This window comes from Petaurus breviceps, unplaced genomic scaffold, assembly GCF_028583685.1.
Source record: "Petaurus breviceps papuanus isolate PSGF00001 unplaced genomic scaffold, PetGlider_PUasm1.0 126, whole genome shotgun sequence".
Classification (NCBI taxonomy): Eukaryota; Metazoa; Chordata; class Mammalia; order Diprotodontia; family Petauridae; genus Petaurus; species Petaurus breviceps.
The window spans coordinates 56,496,469-56,511,876 of NW_027185655.1; the positions used below are offsets into that span (position 1 = coordinate 56,496,469).

General features: G+C 40.6%; 1 protein-coding gene across 1 annotated transcript in view; it reads right to left on the reverse strand.

Annotated features, from left to right (window-relative positions):
* The window catches only part of WWC2 (WW and C2 domain containing 2), a 260,140-nt gene extending 248,315 nt beyond the window's left edge, over positions 1-11,825 (reverse strand). Inside the window, exon 1 of the mRNA XM_069096538.1 lies at positions 11,535-11,825. Within this exon, the coding sequence (XP_068952639.1) occupies positions 11,535-11,665 (131 nt within the window). The 5' untranslated portion in view covers positions 11,666-11,825. The remainder of the gene's footprint in view (positions 1-11,534) is intronic.
* Between the last annotated feature and the right edge of the window lie 3,583 nt (positions 11,826-15,408).

The window sequence follows — 15,408 nt, forward strand, 5'->3', positions numbered from 1 at the left end:
AGGAATAATCCTAATAACAGACACGTGTAACCTGACTGAGCTAACGAAGGAGTACCAGAACTCCTTCCACCTTAAGACAGAAGGGTCCCTCTGAAGTCTAAGAGTCTCTCCCTCAGTCCCCACTTTGGTTACAACAGGATGGAATGAATTTGAGAAACACATGGTAGAAAAGATCAATATAGTCCAGGAGACAAAAAACTTCCGGTCTCCCATACAGAATATATCTTATTACCTTGGTGTGTTCCTTCAAAAATGAATCACCTGTGTGGATGATGTTATCACAAAAAGTCATAGGGTCCAAACTGAGGTTGGTAAACAAGATAATTTATGAAAGCATGGATACTTAATCTAACTGATAAACATTTGCTAGGGCTTACTCTGAGACAGGCACTCCCAATTCAGAATGGACAAGGAGTTTACACTACAGGGATGGAGATAAGACATATACACAAACAAGTGACATAAGACAGCACAGATTACATGCAATTCAATTTTTAAAAATTTAAGCCCCTATTATGGCAGCCTAGTATGTTAGGTAAGATGGTCATCTCCAGGTCAGAAAGACCTGGGTTCAGGTTCCCAGGGTCTCGTAACATTAACTTAATGTTTGACTGGCAAAGGCTATGCCAAGACTTTAAGTTATGGGCCAGTTACAGACCATCCTTCATAGAGGAAGTTCCCTCCATCAATAAAATATTAGATACACAGCCCCTACCCCAACCCCCTCTCAAGGCACAATTCTAGATGCTAAGGAAGCAAAACCAAAACATCTTCTGTTCTCAAGAACACAAGGTCTCCTCAGAGATATGTGTGTATACATAAACACACACATATATGTATCTATATCTATATGTGCATGTGTATAAATGTATGTATACATATTCACACACACATATATACATACATGTGTGCATATCCAAGTAGACACAAGGAAATCTGAAAAGAAAAAATAATTCTAATAACTGGCAGAGATGACCTCTAGAATCCCTTCAAAGGTTTCCAAAAAGAGATGGCTCCCTAAACTGAGCCTTTTTTGTTGTTATTCTGTCACTTTTCAGTCATGCCTCACTCTTCATGATCCCATTTGGGGTTTTCTTGGTAAAGATAATGGAGTGGTTTGTCATTTCCTTCTTCAGCTCATTTTACAGATGAGGAAACTGAGGCAAACAAGGTTAAGTTGACTTGCCCAGGAACACACAACTATCAAGTGTCTAAGGCCAGAGTCTTCTCTTCTAAGTCAAAAACAAGAGTCTTCATGACTCCAGGCCCGGAGCTCTGCCCGGATGAGCCCTTTTAAAAGGAAGATTAAAGACTGAATTGGGCCTGAGAAGGAGAGATAAGAAGGGGCACTATTCCAAGCCTAGAGGATGCTCTGTGGAGTCAGGAGTAGCCAGTAATCTCACTCTGATGGAACAAAGAATCAACAACGGGGAAGAATGTGAAGTAATTCTAGAAATATCGGGTGGATTCAGAGTGTGAAGGGTGCCAAATGTTGGGCTGAAGCTTTGTGGAGGAGACAGGATTTGAGTAGGGCCTTGAAACAAAGGTAAGATGGAGACAAGGAGAGATGAGAGTGGTGGGAAGGAAGGACATTGCAGAGGGATGGAAGACAAGGCCAGGAAGGTGCATATAGCTGCATGGAACCTAGAGAGAGATGAGCCTGGAATCATCAGAGTCCCAAGAACAGCAGTCCTCCAAACCACAAGCTTTGCTTCCAGACTGACCTCCTTGAAGCCAGAGTCCAAGAAAGTAACCTTTGCAGAGAAAGGATTCACTATCCCAACTATCCCCAATACCTCCTGCCCAACAATTGGCACCACCAGAGAGGCTAGCCTAAGAACCCTGCAACAAAACAGCAACCCTCAGACCACTGGCCTTCCTTCTAGACTAGCTCCAGGGGCCACAGTGGAGGAAAGGATGCCTTACAGACATGCAACCTGACCATTTCCCTAGTGAATGCTCTAGTCCCTCATGAGCTACAGATACAGACCTGAAAAGGAAAGTGCTTGACCCAAGTCCTGGGCACCATCACAAGGTTGAATATCAGAAACCAATAAGATCATGGAAATGCCCTTCAAGAAGATGCACCAGGGTGTTGCCAATTGACTTGCAACTAAAACCCCTTATATGTGTGGTCTCAGTTCCAAAGGTCTCATGATGAAAAATCCACCTCCAAAGAAAGAAGTGATGGGGCCTGAATGCAGATCAAAGGACGCCATTTTTTACTTTATTCTTTTCAGTGTGGTTTTTTTTTTGGTCCTGTGTTTTCTTTTACAACATGATTAACATGGAAACATGCTTTGCATGATTACACATGTATAATCTATATCAAATTGCATGCCTTCTCGATGGGGGGAAGGGAGAGGAGAGAATTTGGAATACAACATTTTTTAGAAATAAATGTTAAGAATTGTTTTTACATGTAATTGGGAAAAATAAAATATAATTTTACAAATGTTATTAAAAATGCACATTCTCTATTAAAATGTGAGCTCCTTGGTAATTTTCTATTCACATTCTCAGGGCTTAGCACAGTGCTTTGCATATAATAAGCACTTAATAAAGGCTTTTTCATTTATCCATTCATCATTAGAGGTCCATGACTGCCAAATAAAATGATAAAATTTCATTCTGTACACAAGTGGGGGAGGGGGTGATGTGGTTAAAGAGGGAAAGCCAAGATATGATACAATCTGATTTATGCTTTAAGATTACATTTATAGTAGAGTTTTGGAGGGATGGTAAGTAGAGAAACTTGAGGTAAGGTGATTATTATCATAATGCTGAGAGGTGAATGAAACCTTTTAATAAAATAGTGATTCTAGAAGATGTAGAATCACTAAGATTACATATAGATAAATACAGACAAAGGGCCTTTCTTATATACTGGAGGTACTTGACAAAGCTTAGTACCCTAGTTAGGTCAATGAAAGAAAGCCCCACATCGACCAAAAAAAAAAATCACAAAATAACTTTTTGTTGTAGCAAAAACATTGGAAACAAAACAGATTGTCATTAGTAGAGGAATGGCTGAATAACCAAATGGCATATGAATATGATGAAATAATACTGGACCATAAGTTATGATGAACATAAGGAATTCAGAGAACCATATTAAGATGTGTGATTTGGTGCAGAACAAAGAAAGTAGAATCAGGAAAGCAACACACACAATAACTATAATAAAGTACTGGAAAACAATAAAAGGCAGGTGAATTTAGATTAACTGCAAAGACCAGTCCTGGTACTAGAGAACAGATGATAAAACACTTCCCTCTCTAGAGAGGTAGGAGATAATGAATGTAAAATATTGGATATTCCATCAGCCACAGTCATTTTGCCAGTCATTTGGTTTAACTGTTTTCCTTTGTTACACGGGAGAACTCAAATGGAGAGGGAATGATTTAATCAAATAACTACAATGTCAAAAAAAAAAAAAGGGAAATGAAAAGAAAAGATCATATGAAATGTAATACACTAGAAGAATCCCCAACAAATACAGGAGTAAAGCAAGGATGCCTATTCCCTTGTGTCATTATTTGATATAGTTCTAGAAATACTAGCAAAAACAATAACAAGACTAAAACATTAAAAGTGCTAAAAAAAAAAGGCAAAAGGAGACAAAGCTATCCTTATTTGCTGATGACAAATTCCTTTAAAAATCTTAGGAAATCAGAAAAACTAAGACAAGTAATAACTTTAGAAAAGTAGCAGATTTCAAAATAAACCCAGAAAAAAATCAACAACATTTCTATGTCATAATAACAAAATCCAAAAGGCAAAAAAAAAGGGAAATCCCATTCAAAATAATTAAAAATTATATGATTATTATGGAAATATTTTGCATGTATAACCTATATCAAATTGCTTGCCTTCTGAATGAGGGGAGAGGGGGCGGGGAGAAAGGAAGGGAGAGAATTTAGAACTCAAAGCTTTAAAAACAAATGTTAAAAAATTGTTTTTACACTTACTAGCCATGTGACCTTGGGCAAGTCACTTAACCCCAATTGCCCTGCCCCCCACCTCCAAAAAGCAAGAAAAGAAAAGAAAGAAAAATTGTTTTTACATGTAATGTAAATAATATTTATATTAAACAAAATATTTTTTATTTTGCAACATTCATTTTCAATTGTTTCATGGTTGTTCTTTGCATTTACATTACTATACTCATGTATCTATTTTTCTTGGCTCTACTTACTTTACTTTGCATTAGTTCATATAACTTTTCTGTATTATTATATCCATTTTTTCTTATAACTCAGTAATATTCTATATCAAGCATGTATCATAATTTGTTTATCCATTTCCCAATGGATGAGGATCTGCTTTATTTCCATTTCTTTGCTACCACAAAAAAAAAACTATGCTATTATACTATACTATAAAAATAAAATACTAAATAAACAAAAAAAAATCAAAATAATTGGAAATTGCATAAAATATTTAAGGGCCAATCTACCAAAGCATATTCAAAACCTATAGATTAAGTTACAAAAAAAACCATAGATTAAGTTACAAAATATTCCTTTAAGAAATGAAGACCATAAATAGATGGAGATATATTCAATGCTCAGGTTCATCATTTTTATAATATCACCAAAGTCATTGCTACATCAATAGCATTTTCATGTACTACCAATCAAACTACCAAAGGGATACTTTACAGAATTCAATAAAAAGACAATATTTCACTGGAAAAACAAAAGAGGTAGAATATCAAGGAATATAGTAAAAATCAGTACAAATGAATGAGGAATAACATTTCTAGACCTCAACTATATTATATAGCAGTTCTCCAAACCAAAGAACAGTTGGTATTGGTTGAAAAATAAAAAAGTGAAACACTACAAGGCAGAATAGACAAGGGAAATCTGATTAGTCAAGAGAGAATCAGAAAGAATGGAACTCAATAACTCAGTGTTCAATAGGCTGGAAAATACAAATTACTTAATAAAGAACTCCCTATTTGTTAAAAACTGTTAAAGAAAATTGGAAAGCAGTCCTGCAGAACCATGACAAGAACAACATCTTATATCATTTGTTGTTGTTCAGAGGTTTCAATTGTGTCTGATTCTTTGTGACCCCATTTGGGGTTTTCTTGGCAAAGATACTGGAGTGGCTTGCCATTACCTTCTCCAGTTCATTTTATAGATGAGGAAACTAAGGCAAACAGGGTTAAGTGACTTACCCAGGGTCACACACCTAATAAGTTTCTGAGGCCAGATTTGAATTCAGGAAGAGGAATTTTCCTAACTCCAGGCCTGGCACTCTATCCGCTGGACCACCTATCTTATGCCATATTCCACAGTAACTTCAAAATAGACACGTCACCTTAATATTAAATATCATATCATTAAAAAATTAGAAGACAAATATATCACATGCCTTTCACAACTATGGGTACGAGCTGTATTCATAACCAATCAAGGAAAAGAGGTAATTATAAAAGACAAAAATAGGTAATTTGATTATAGAAAATTAAGAAGCTTTTACATAAATTAAATCAATATATCTAGTATAGGCAGGAAGGCGGATAACCGGGGAAGGGGGGAAATCTTTAAATCCAATATCTCTGAGAAGGGTTTTGCACCCAAGATATCTGTATAAAGACTGCTAACAGAACTACAAGACCAAAAGCCATTCCCCCATAGATAAGTCATCGAAGATATGAACAAACAGTTCTCAAAAGACTTACAAATTATTAACAATATAAAAGGATCGACCAAATCATTGAGAGTAGAGATACAGAAATCAAAACGGAATCCTGACATTTTACCTCATAACCACTATATGGGCAAAACTGATTGATAAAAGGTAAGAATAATCTACCTGGAGAGGTTATGGAAAGAAGGGCACATTATTGGTGGAGCTGTGAATCATTTTAGAAAATCATTTTAAAATGATTTAAAATTTAAAAATCATTTTAGAAAGCCATTTGGAATTATGCAAATAAAGTAGATTAAGCGTCTATAACCTTTGACCCAGAAATTCAACTACCTGGAACTTACCCTAAGAAGGCTATTGGCAAAAACAAAGTTCCATATACGATGAAATATTAATATTAGCACTTTTTGTGACGGCAAAGAAATGGAAACAAAGTAGATCCTCATTGATAAGAAAATGGCTAAACAAATTATGGTACATACTTGATATAGAATAATACTTATCTATAGGAAAGAATAGGTATAATAATACAGAAAAGTTACATAAACTAATGCAAAGCGAAGTAAGCAGAGCCAAGAAAAATAGATACACAATGAGTAAAATAATGTAACTGGAAAGAACAACCATGAAACAATTGAAAATGAATGTTTCAAAATTAAAAAGAACAAGTTTGGTCCCAAAGAATAGATGAGAAGACGTCTCCCCCACACTTTTGTAGAGGTGAAGGTTCCACAGGTGTGGAATACTGCACATGATGTCAGAATTTTTTCAATGTATTGATCAAATTAGCTGACTTTTTTGTCTTCTTTCTTTTTTCCTTTAAAAATGTTTCTTTGTTATAAGGATGGCTCTTCAGGAGAGAGGGAAATCTAGGTGATGTAAGAAACAAAATTATCAAAAAAATCTGTTAAAAATAAAAGGCATCAGCAAAAATGTAATGAATCAAGTTAGACATATTTAGAACAGGAATTGAGAAAGGGTCATACATGGTTAGCAAACAGAATGAATAGGTGGAAGGAAATCAGGACAACTGCCAATAGATAGAAGTTCTTCAAAGACCTAAACACTTTTTATATATTAGTAAACAGTGCCTTCAACATAAGAGATACTTCATAAATTGTTTGCCAAATTAACTGGACATACCAGGCCCATACTTGGCTATCTACCATTCCTAATAATACGCTATTAGACACATAACAGAGTTCACTGTCGGGTAATACCAGTATCTGCTTATGACAACCAACCTGCACCCTCTGCAAACCCTGGCTCTTGGTCCCTGACTCACCTAAGGCTCACTATGATGACATAACCCCATCACCACCATAGGTTAGTAAATGGATTCTCTCAACATTTAAACCCCTATCCAGAAGCCAAAGAGAGAATCAGAAAACCAAATATCAGATCATATCAGCATCAACATGAAGTCACTTCTGTAGTGGAGAGCCGATTTTATAAACAGTAAAACTGTTGTCACTGTGTAGTGCTTCAGCGAAGGTAAATTAGAGAAGGCTATGACTTCGTTCTGAATGAAAAAGAGACTGTCCTATTATTCCTTTACATTTTTCCTATTTACTTTTTTTTTTAAAGCAATCAGGGTTAAGTAACTTGCTCAAGTTATTTCTGAGTGTGGTGCTAAGTATCTGAGCCCAGATTTGATCCAGGTCATCCTGACACTGGAGCCAGTGCTCTTACTCACTGAGCCACCTGGCCACCCCTAAGCAATTGGGGTTAAGTAACTTGCTCAAGGTTACATGGCCAGGTGTTTCTGGGTGGGTGCTAAGTGTCTGAGCCCGGGATTCGATCTCCAGGTCTTCTCAACACTGGAGCCGGTACTCTTACTCCCTGTGCTACCTGGCCGCCCCTCCTATTTACTTCTTACCCAGCAATGTTAAAGTTAGCTCTATCATTTTCCTCTGACAACAGTCAAGAAGGCCTAGACCAGAAGAGCTCCCATAGGGGAACACCATTAGAACTGGTAGGAAAAAAAAAGTCAACAAGCATTTATTAGATTAATAAATTAAGCCATATCCTCTGGAATTTCAAGGGAGGGAGGTAGGAGGAGAGGGTAGGAGAGAAAAGATGCTATGGGCATCATACAGTAGGTTGCTGATGCAAGCGAAGACAGTACCAGGCCTGGAGTCAGAAAAAAACCCAAGTTCAACTCCAACTTCAGACACTTAGTTATATGACCAAGTCCCTTAGCCTGTTTGCCTCAGTTTACTCATCTGTAAAATGGGGATAACAGCATCTGCCTTTCCAAGGTTGCTGTAAGGATAAAAAGTCACAATATTTATAAAGTGCTTTAAACATTTAAGTTGCTATATAAATACTAGTTTTTATTATTATGATTGTATTTAGTCAAGCTATCTGAAAGATTGTGACTATTTAAATGGCGAAAGAATATTTAGAAGCATGTTAGTCATTTAACTGTAATGTTGTTCAGTCATTTTTCAGTTGTGTCAAATTCTTTGTGACCCATTTGGGGTTTTCTTTGCAAAGATATAGCAATGGTTTGCCATTTCCTTCTCCAGCTCATTTTACAGATGAGGAAATTGAGGCAAGGTTAAGTGACTTGTCCAAGGTCACAGTCTGTGGCCAGATTTTGAACTCAGTTCCTTCTGATCCCAGAGCCAGTGCTCTATCCACTGTACCACATAGCTGCCCCCAAATATAACATACAATAAATAGTATTTAAATCTATTCATAAAATATCAATACCCAATTAATTAATATTAATTATTAATTAATCAATTAATAAAAACCACTGCCCTATTCACTGTTATTCCAAAGCCTCCAAGACTTTTCATAAGTTATCCTCCATCCCTTAGAATGCCTCCCTACTTCACATCTGCCTCTTGGAACTCCAGGCTCCCTTTAAAGGTCAATTCAAGTGCAAATTTCTTCAAAAGACCTCACCTGAATCCACCAATGTTTAGTGTCTGTCCCTCCCTGCCATGTACTGATTTTTTTTTTTCTGGAGGGGGGAAGGCAAGGAAATTGGGATTAAGTGACTTTCCCAAGGTCACACAGAGAGTAAGTGTGTCAGGTTTCTGAGGCCAGATTTGAACTCAGGTTCTCCTGACTCCAGGGCCCGTGCTCTATTCACTGCCACCCACCTGCCCCCACGTACTGATTTTGTATATACTTATTCTATTTATTTACTATCCTAACCCTGGTAGAACATTAGCTCCCAGAATAACTCTCATTTTAATGATTGTTACAAGACCTAACACAGTGCCTGGAGCACAGTAGGCACTTAAAAGATGCTTGCTGCTCAACAGGATTGACAAAGTTAATAGCTATGCCTACTGCCACCTCTTACACTTTTTAACAAAAAACTACACTTCCATTAGTTGCCCTAAAAAAAAGAAATGTGATTAAACCAGGAATTAAATTTCTGTCAACATCTCTCACCTCAGAAAAGAACATTTTAAAAAATCCCAATACTTAGAGCAAAAGTAGTCACATCTGTCCAACATCTCTAGAAAATCACAATACTAAAGTAATATGGACCTGCTTTTTGGCTTTTAGTCACATCAGACAAAAAGATGCATTGTTTATTTGTTTTCCTGACAATTAAATTCAGGAGAACTGGTGATCCAATAACAATTTAAAACAATACACATCTGACTTGCTTAAGAAGCATTGATACAGATAAGCCCAACCATATAATTATTTTTTCGATTTCTATTTGCCTTCCTGGGGCATTTACATTTTCTGGTAATCTTTTTTGGTAAATACAGAAAGGAAGATAAAATCTAAACAGCAAATTGAATCAGAATAGGACTTAAAAATAGCCAAATATTTCAAGAATTTACTGAAATTTCAATAACCTACAATTACAACTATTAGAAAAGCAATAACTACCCCACAAATGTGGAAGGCAAATATTTAAACAGGTGCATCAATGACGAAGTTCCATGCATAACATTAGAGCTGACATTTACTATCTGTTAAGTGGTTTCAAAGTGCAATGGGGTAAGTCAAATAACACATTTACAGTGTTAAGTTTATGGCAATACCTAATATGACTGGAGAGACCTGTAGAAGGTGTAGCGTTTTGTCAAAACTTTCACTCTGCAAGAGGTGGGCAGAAATTCTGACAAGACCTAGGTCCTGCATAAGTACCTTTTCTAATTTTCAGTGGGGAAACCTAAGCTGATACCTTCATGGATAATTTAACAAGGATTGTTCCATGAATTTATAATGTCATTTATAACTTTCTTATAATCAACTTTAATAGCCTTCGGAAGTAATATATGAGAGGCAGAGGCAAACTATAATATAAAGCATAACAGCAACTATATTCCAGAACTATTTCTACTTCAGATCTTAAAGAAGGGACTTTAGAAGGAGAAGCAATTTAAAGAGTCTGGTTATTAACTTCTCTGACTACATTCCATAAATAACTGAAGAAGAAATTTCAGAAAGAGGTAAAAGTCCAAAAGGGCTGAGTTATTCTTGATTACTGTTTTATTATTATCATTACAACTGGACAAATTCACTCTCCTAGAACTAATAACAACCAACTTATTCTTAAAAAAAGAAAAAAAGTGAGGAAGGACAGAGATGTAAAATGTAAACGCTAAATCTTATCTAATTAAAAAATAAGTTCCAAAATGGTTAATATATAGATACACACATAGAAATATATACATATATGTATGTGTGTGCATATATACATACACACACACAAACACATATAGTTTCTCTTTTATATCTACAAGCAAGGATAAAGCAGAAACTTCCCAAAGGTCTGGAATGGGAGCTTGTAGATGTTATATTAGGTCTCCAAAGACTAACAGACCGACAGGTCTCCTTCAGCCACCTTGGCTAAAGAATAGTTTCAAGATCTAGAAGATAAGGAAACTGCCCAGTTCAAGATTTCAAAGTAAAGGCTACTTACTATAAAGTAATGAAGCACAGAGTCTACATTTCTAAGAATGGGAAGGTAGTGGAAGTCAAGACAGCTATTGAACTGCATACATCACACTCTCTGAAGGATGTATACATCTTCCTAGGCTTAATCTGTCCAGCAGAGACAGGCTGCCAAAGTCTGTCTTCTAAGGGGGTGGGCTTGGGCTCCCAACCCTGTATATAGTTGTAAACTCCAACTATGAGAGAAGGGGGTGGGGGTTAGGAAGCACCACTGACAGAGATGTCTACAGGTAGCCTGGGTAATTCAACTCCCCATCTCCCCCACTTCAAGCCTTTTGTTTTAGAAGGCAAAGCCTCCTCTGAAACGGCCTTCTGTCCCCTACCCTGGCTCTTAATCTCTTTGTGACTGTTAGAAGCTCCTGGGAGGAGGAGGGCAACAAGCCCCAGCCTGACATCTCTCCCAGCACTCGGGAAACAATCCATCCCACTCTGAGAGGCTTTTGGTCCTAGAGGAGGCAGGTTAAATGAAGAGCTGGCTGTCCAGGACGGCCTACGAGGGACGGCTTCAGTCCCTGCCTATCCTCGGGAGTGCTCGCAGGTCCAGCCCCCTGCCCTCCTGGTTAAGTGAGGGTGGGAAGAGGGGCCCGGGCAGAGGGAGGGAGGGCTCACCCCTCCACCAGGCTGCCTTCCCTAGGAGCCGAGGATGCACGACCAGGTCCGCCCCGCGCCGGCTCTGCCGCAGGTTCGAGCCCACCGCCCGCACCCCAGCCGTTCCCTCCGGCTCCCGCTGCACCTCGCCCCGCACTGGGCAGCAGCCGCTTCTCCCCGGTCTCCCGGACAACAAACGCCGCAGCCGCAGCTCTAGCCTGCGGCTGACCACTCAGGACTCCCAGCCGCCCTCAGCCCACGGCCAGCAGGATGAGCGGGGAGGATGAGGGGGAGGGAAGGGGTTTCCCCGGCCCCCGCCCCAGCCCGGTCCCCCGCTCCCCCACCTGTCCCGGGGGTCGATCCAGCTGGTCTTCTTGGTGTTGTGGTCGATGTAGAAGACCTTGCCGTCGTAGTCCCTGGCCTCCTCCCAGCCCTGGGGGAGCGGCAGCTGCCCATTCCCGGCTTTCCTAGGCATGGTCGTCGGCGGCCCCCCCGGGGTACAGCTCCTCCATAGGGACCGGGCAGGGGGCACCGGGCGAGAACACAACGACAGCCCGGCCCCGGGAGCCCCGCGGGCAGCGGGCAGGGCACCGCACGGCACTGCACGGCACGGGGAGGGGCAGGGTGCAGGGGGGCGGGGTGCACGGGAGGGGCGGGGCGCACGGGAGGGGGACCCTGACACGGCGGCTGGTGGCGGGGGAGGGCGTTCAGGAAATCCTGCTCCCTGCCCTGCTTGGGATCAGTCCACCATGTCTACTTCGGAGCAGGAGACTGATTAGGATTATGCCTCCTCCTCCTCGCCGCTGCCTCCGCCTCTTCCTCCTTTTCCTCCCGGTCCCCCCGCGGGCCGCCCGACTCGCCGCCGTCTGGGCTGGGATCCGGGAAAAGCAGCGTCTTCGCGGCGGCGGCGGCGGCGGGGGCTGAGGATCCTGCTCATTTGCATACGATTAGCATCCTGCCCCGCCCCTCCCGGCCGCAGCCCTGCCCACTGCCCTCCTCTCTGCTCATCTGCATGCACATTCCTCACCGCCGCATTCCTCGGGCTTAACCCTGCGGCTCCCGCGACCCTCTGTAGCGCCCCGGGCTCTCCCTGCCCTAGCGAGGGAGTCAGGGGAGGGGAGAGTGAAGCTAGGTGGGAGAAAAGAGAAAGAATTTTTAAAACCCGCAAGTTCCTCTCCTCCCTCCCTCCCCTCACAAAAACCTAAGCACCTCTCTTTTTTTTTTTCCAAGAATAGGAGAGATTGCTAAAGGGAAACTATTGCATTTCCTCCCTCTCTCTTCCTAAAGCCTCTCAACTTCCCTCCAGGTTCCTGGAGGAACAACCGGATTCTAGATATGAAAGCAGAGGAAGGGGAATCTCCCCTTCGGGTGAGAAAATCCGTATCCCAGCAAAATCCCCAACGCACAAATAGATTCCAAGTCCCCGCCCAGCTCCCCCTTTTCCTTCCCTTCCTACAATCCTGTTTCTTGATGTGTATAGTTCTTTGGGAGAGGGAAAGTAGGAAGCTGGGTGCCCTTGCTTACTGGATTTTTTTTTTTTTTGCGGGGGGCGGGGGGAAGGGTATCTGTGGTCCTCAGCCTGAATAAAACCCCTGGCACTTTGGTGGCTGTTGCTTAAGAGGTTTACTTTTCGTGATTTTCATCTAAGTGCTCCCCCTGGTCTCTGTTCACTTCTGAAAAGGTGAGCATTGTTTCTTGGGGAAGGGTAAACAAATCCTGGGAGTGAAGGAGGTAAAAGCTTAACCCTTAACGCTTAGTCCTACATGTATTGGCTACAATTCTGCCTGTCCTCTGCCCGTGGTGGGATTCAGGTTTATCCCCAGGAAGGGACAAAGGAAGTCAGGGGTTGGAAACTAGTTGCACAATAAACTCCTCCCCATTGGTATCAGGGTTAGGAGCGTAGCAGGTCAAATGCAGGATAGCACCCTCACACTCCAATCTCTTCCATTTCTGGGAAGTCGGGCAGGTTGATGAGGTCAAATGCAACAGAAAATTCCAGCTATACTATGAATGTTCTCATTGTTAACGAGGTAGCAAAAGCCAAAAGATCGCTTCATGCTCTCCTCCTAGGACAATTCCATTCTAGTTGTAATGATATTTCAGGCTGAGAAGGCTTCAGGCCGGGTTATATAGTCCAGAGAAGACCCTCTCGGACAGCATGGGTGGAGGAGGGAGCATCGTGCAATCAGAATTGTGAAGCCCAGTCCGGAGAAGGGCCAGTGTGGCCTTGGAGCTCAGCAGACTTTGAGAGACTCCTGGTTCTCTCATCCTAGATAAAACATGAATTTTTAAAATCATTCTTTGAATAGAAATTTATCAGATACTACCATGTGTTAAGTAAGTATAAGGCACTGTACCTGCCCTCACAGACTTTTACAATTTACTTGATAACAATGAAAGACAAAGAATTAAATTTTGTAGTAAAAAATAATAAAAGTGTTTTAATAATTCAGAGAAGAGGGAAATCAGTGAGAATTGGCATAATTAAGAAACTGTCACCCTGGGCAAATCTCTGGATTACTTTACTTAAACTTTAAAATAAGGTCATTGGCCTACATGATCTTAACAATCTCTTCCAGCTCCAAAATTCTGGGATTCTAATCCTTAGACTTACTCAGGAATTATTTTTTTAATCATTCAATCAACAAGTATTTATTAAGCAACAAGTATTAATATGTCAGACACTGTATGAAACAATCCCTATTATTAAAGACCTTTAAGGAGGAAACAAAAGGATATTTAATAAATTGTTCAGTCGTGTCTGACTCTTCATGACCCCATTTGGGGTCTTCTTGGCAAAGATACTAGGAGTGGTTTGCCATTTCCTTCTCCAGGTCATTTGACAGATGAAGAAACTGAAGTAAGCAGGGTTGAGTGACTTGGCCAAAGTCACATAAATAGTCAATGTCTGAAGTTAATGTAAACTCAGGTCTTCCTGACACAAGCCCAGTGCTCTATCCACAGTGCCACCAAGGTACACCCTAGAATAAATAGCCTGCTCAAATAGAATCATAGGAGCAGGGGTGGGAAACTTATGGCCCCGAGGCCCCATGTGACCCTCTAGGTCCTCAATTGGCCCTTTGACTGAATCCTCAAGGAAGGCTACAGGTACCCCACCCCTGATCTAGAGCCAAGAAGGTACATTAAAGGCCATATAGTTAAATCTGCTCATTTTAGTTAAGGAAACTGAGGCCCATAGAGATTGAGTGATTTGCCTAGTATAATACAAGTAGTAAATGGCAAAGGAAGGCTTTGAACTCAGATTTTAGGATTACAAATCTAATGTTTCCACTGTACCAGGTTAGGTAGAGTCATTTGCAGGAGCTATAATCAGAAGAACATTTGTGAAGAGAGCTAGGAAGAAAGGGAGAGGAAGAACCAGAGGCCCTTCTGAAAACCCTGAACAAACTAAAAAACTCAGGTGGTCGGATTTTCCTGGTTTTTCAACAGAGGTTAAACGTGGTCTAAGTATATTGGGCAAAGATAGCCAAGGCATTAGTGGCTCCTAGGGAATACTTGGAAATTACATTCTTTCCGATATCCAAAGAAAGTATGGACACAATTTTATCTCCTGAAAGAAAAGGTCATTTCAATTTAAAAGAGTATCAGTAACAACACTACAAAAATGATAGTTACCAATGTATAGGGATTTTAATAGTGACTACAAGGGTAACCTAAACAATCTGGCAGTGCCAGTCAGGCTTGGCATCTTACAAGGCACCTGTACCCCACCTCCCTCTGTCTGTGCTGACTCACCCCCAAATCTGACCTCTTACTGTGAAGTCTGGGGTTTTGTTTTCTTCTTCCTCAGAGGGGAGCTGACTACGTCTATGACTGTGCTGCCACAGCTGACTACTCACAGGGTCCTAACAGAAAAACACTTGTACTGTTTACCATTGTAGCTGCTGAGCCCTACAATGTGCTCATTCAAATGAAATCTGTCACTATGACACTGTTAATTCAAACCTAAAACAAAATTATTATTAATAATAAACCTCTGCTGTTCAAAACTCTTCATTACCTGCTTGCTACTTTCCCAGTTCGTTTTACAGCTACCATCCTGCCCCCTTCATCTCCCCACCCCCCATGTACCTGGGATCCAGTGACACTGACTTTCTAGCAGTTCCCTAAACCAGAAACTCTTAATCTCTTGACTCCAGGCATTTTCACTGACTAAACTCCATGCCTGGAATGCTCTCACTCCTTATCTAGGCTTCC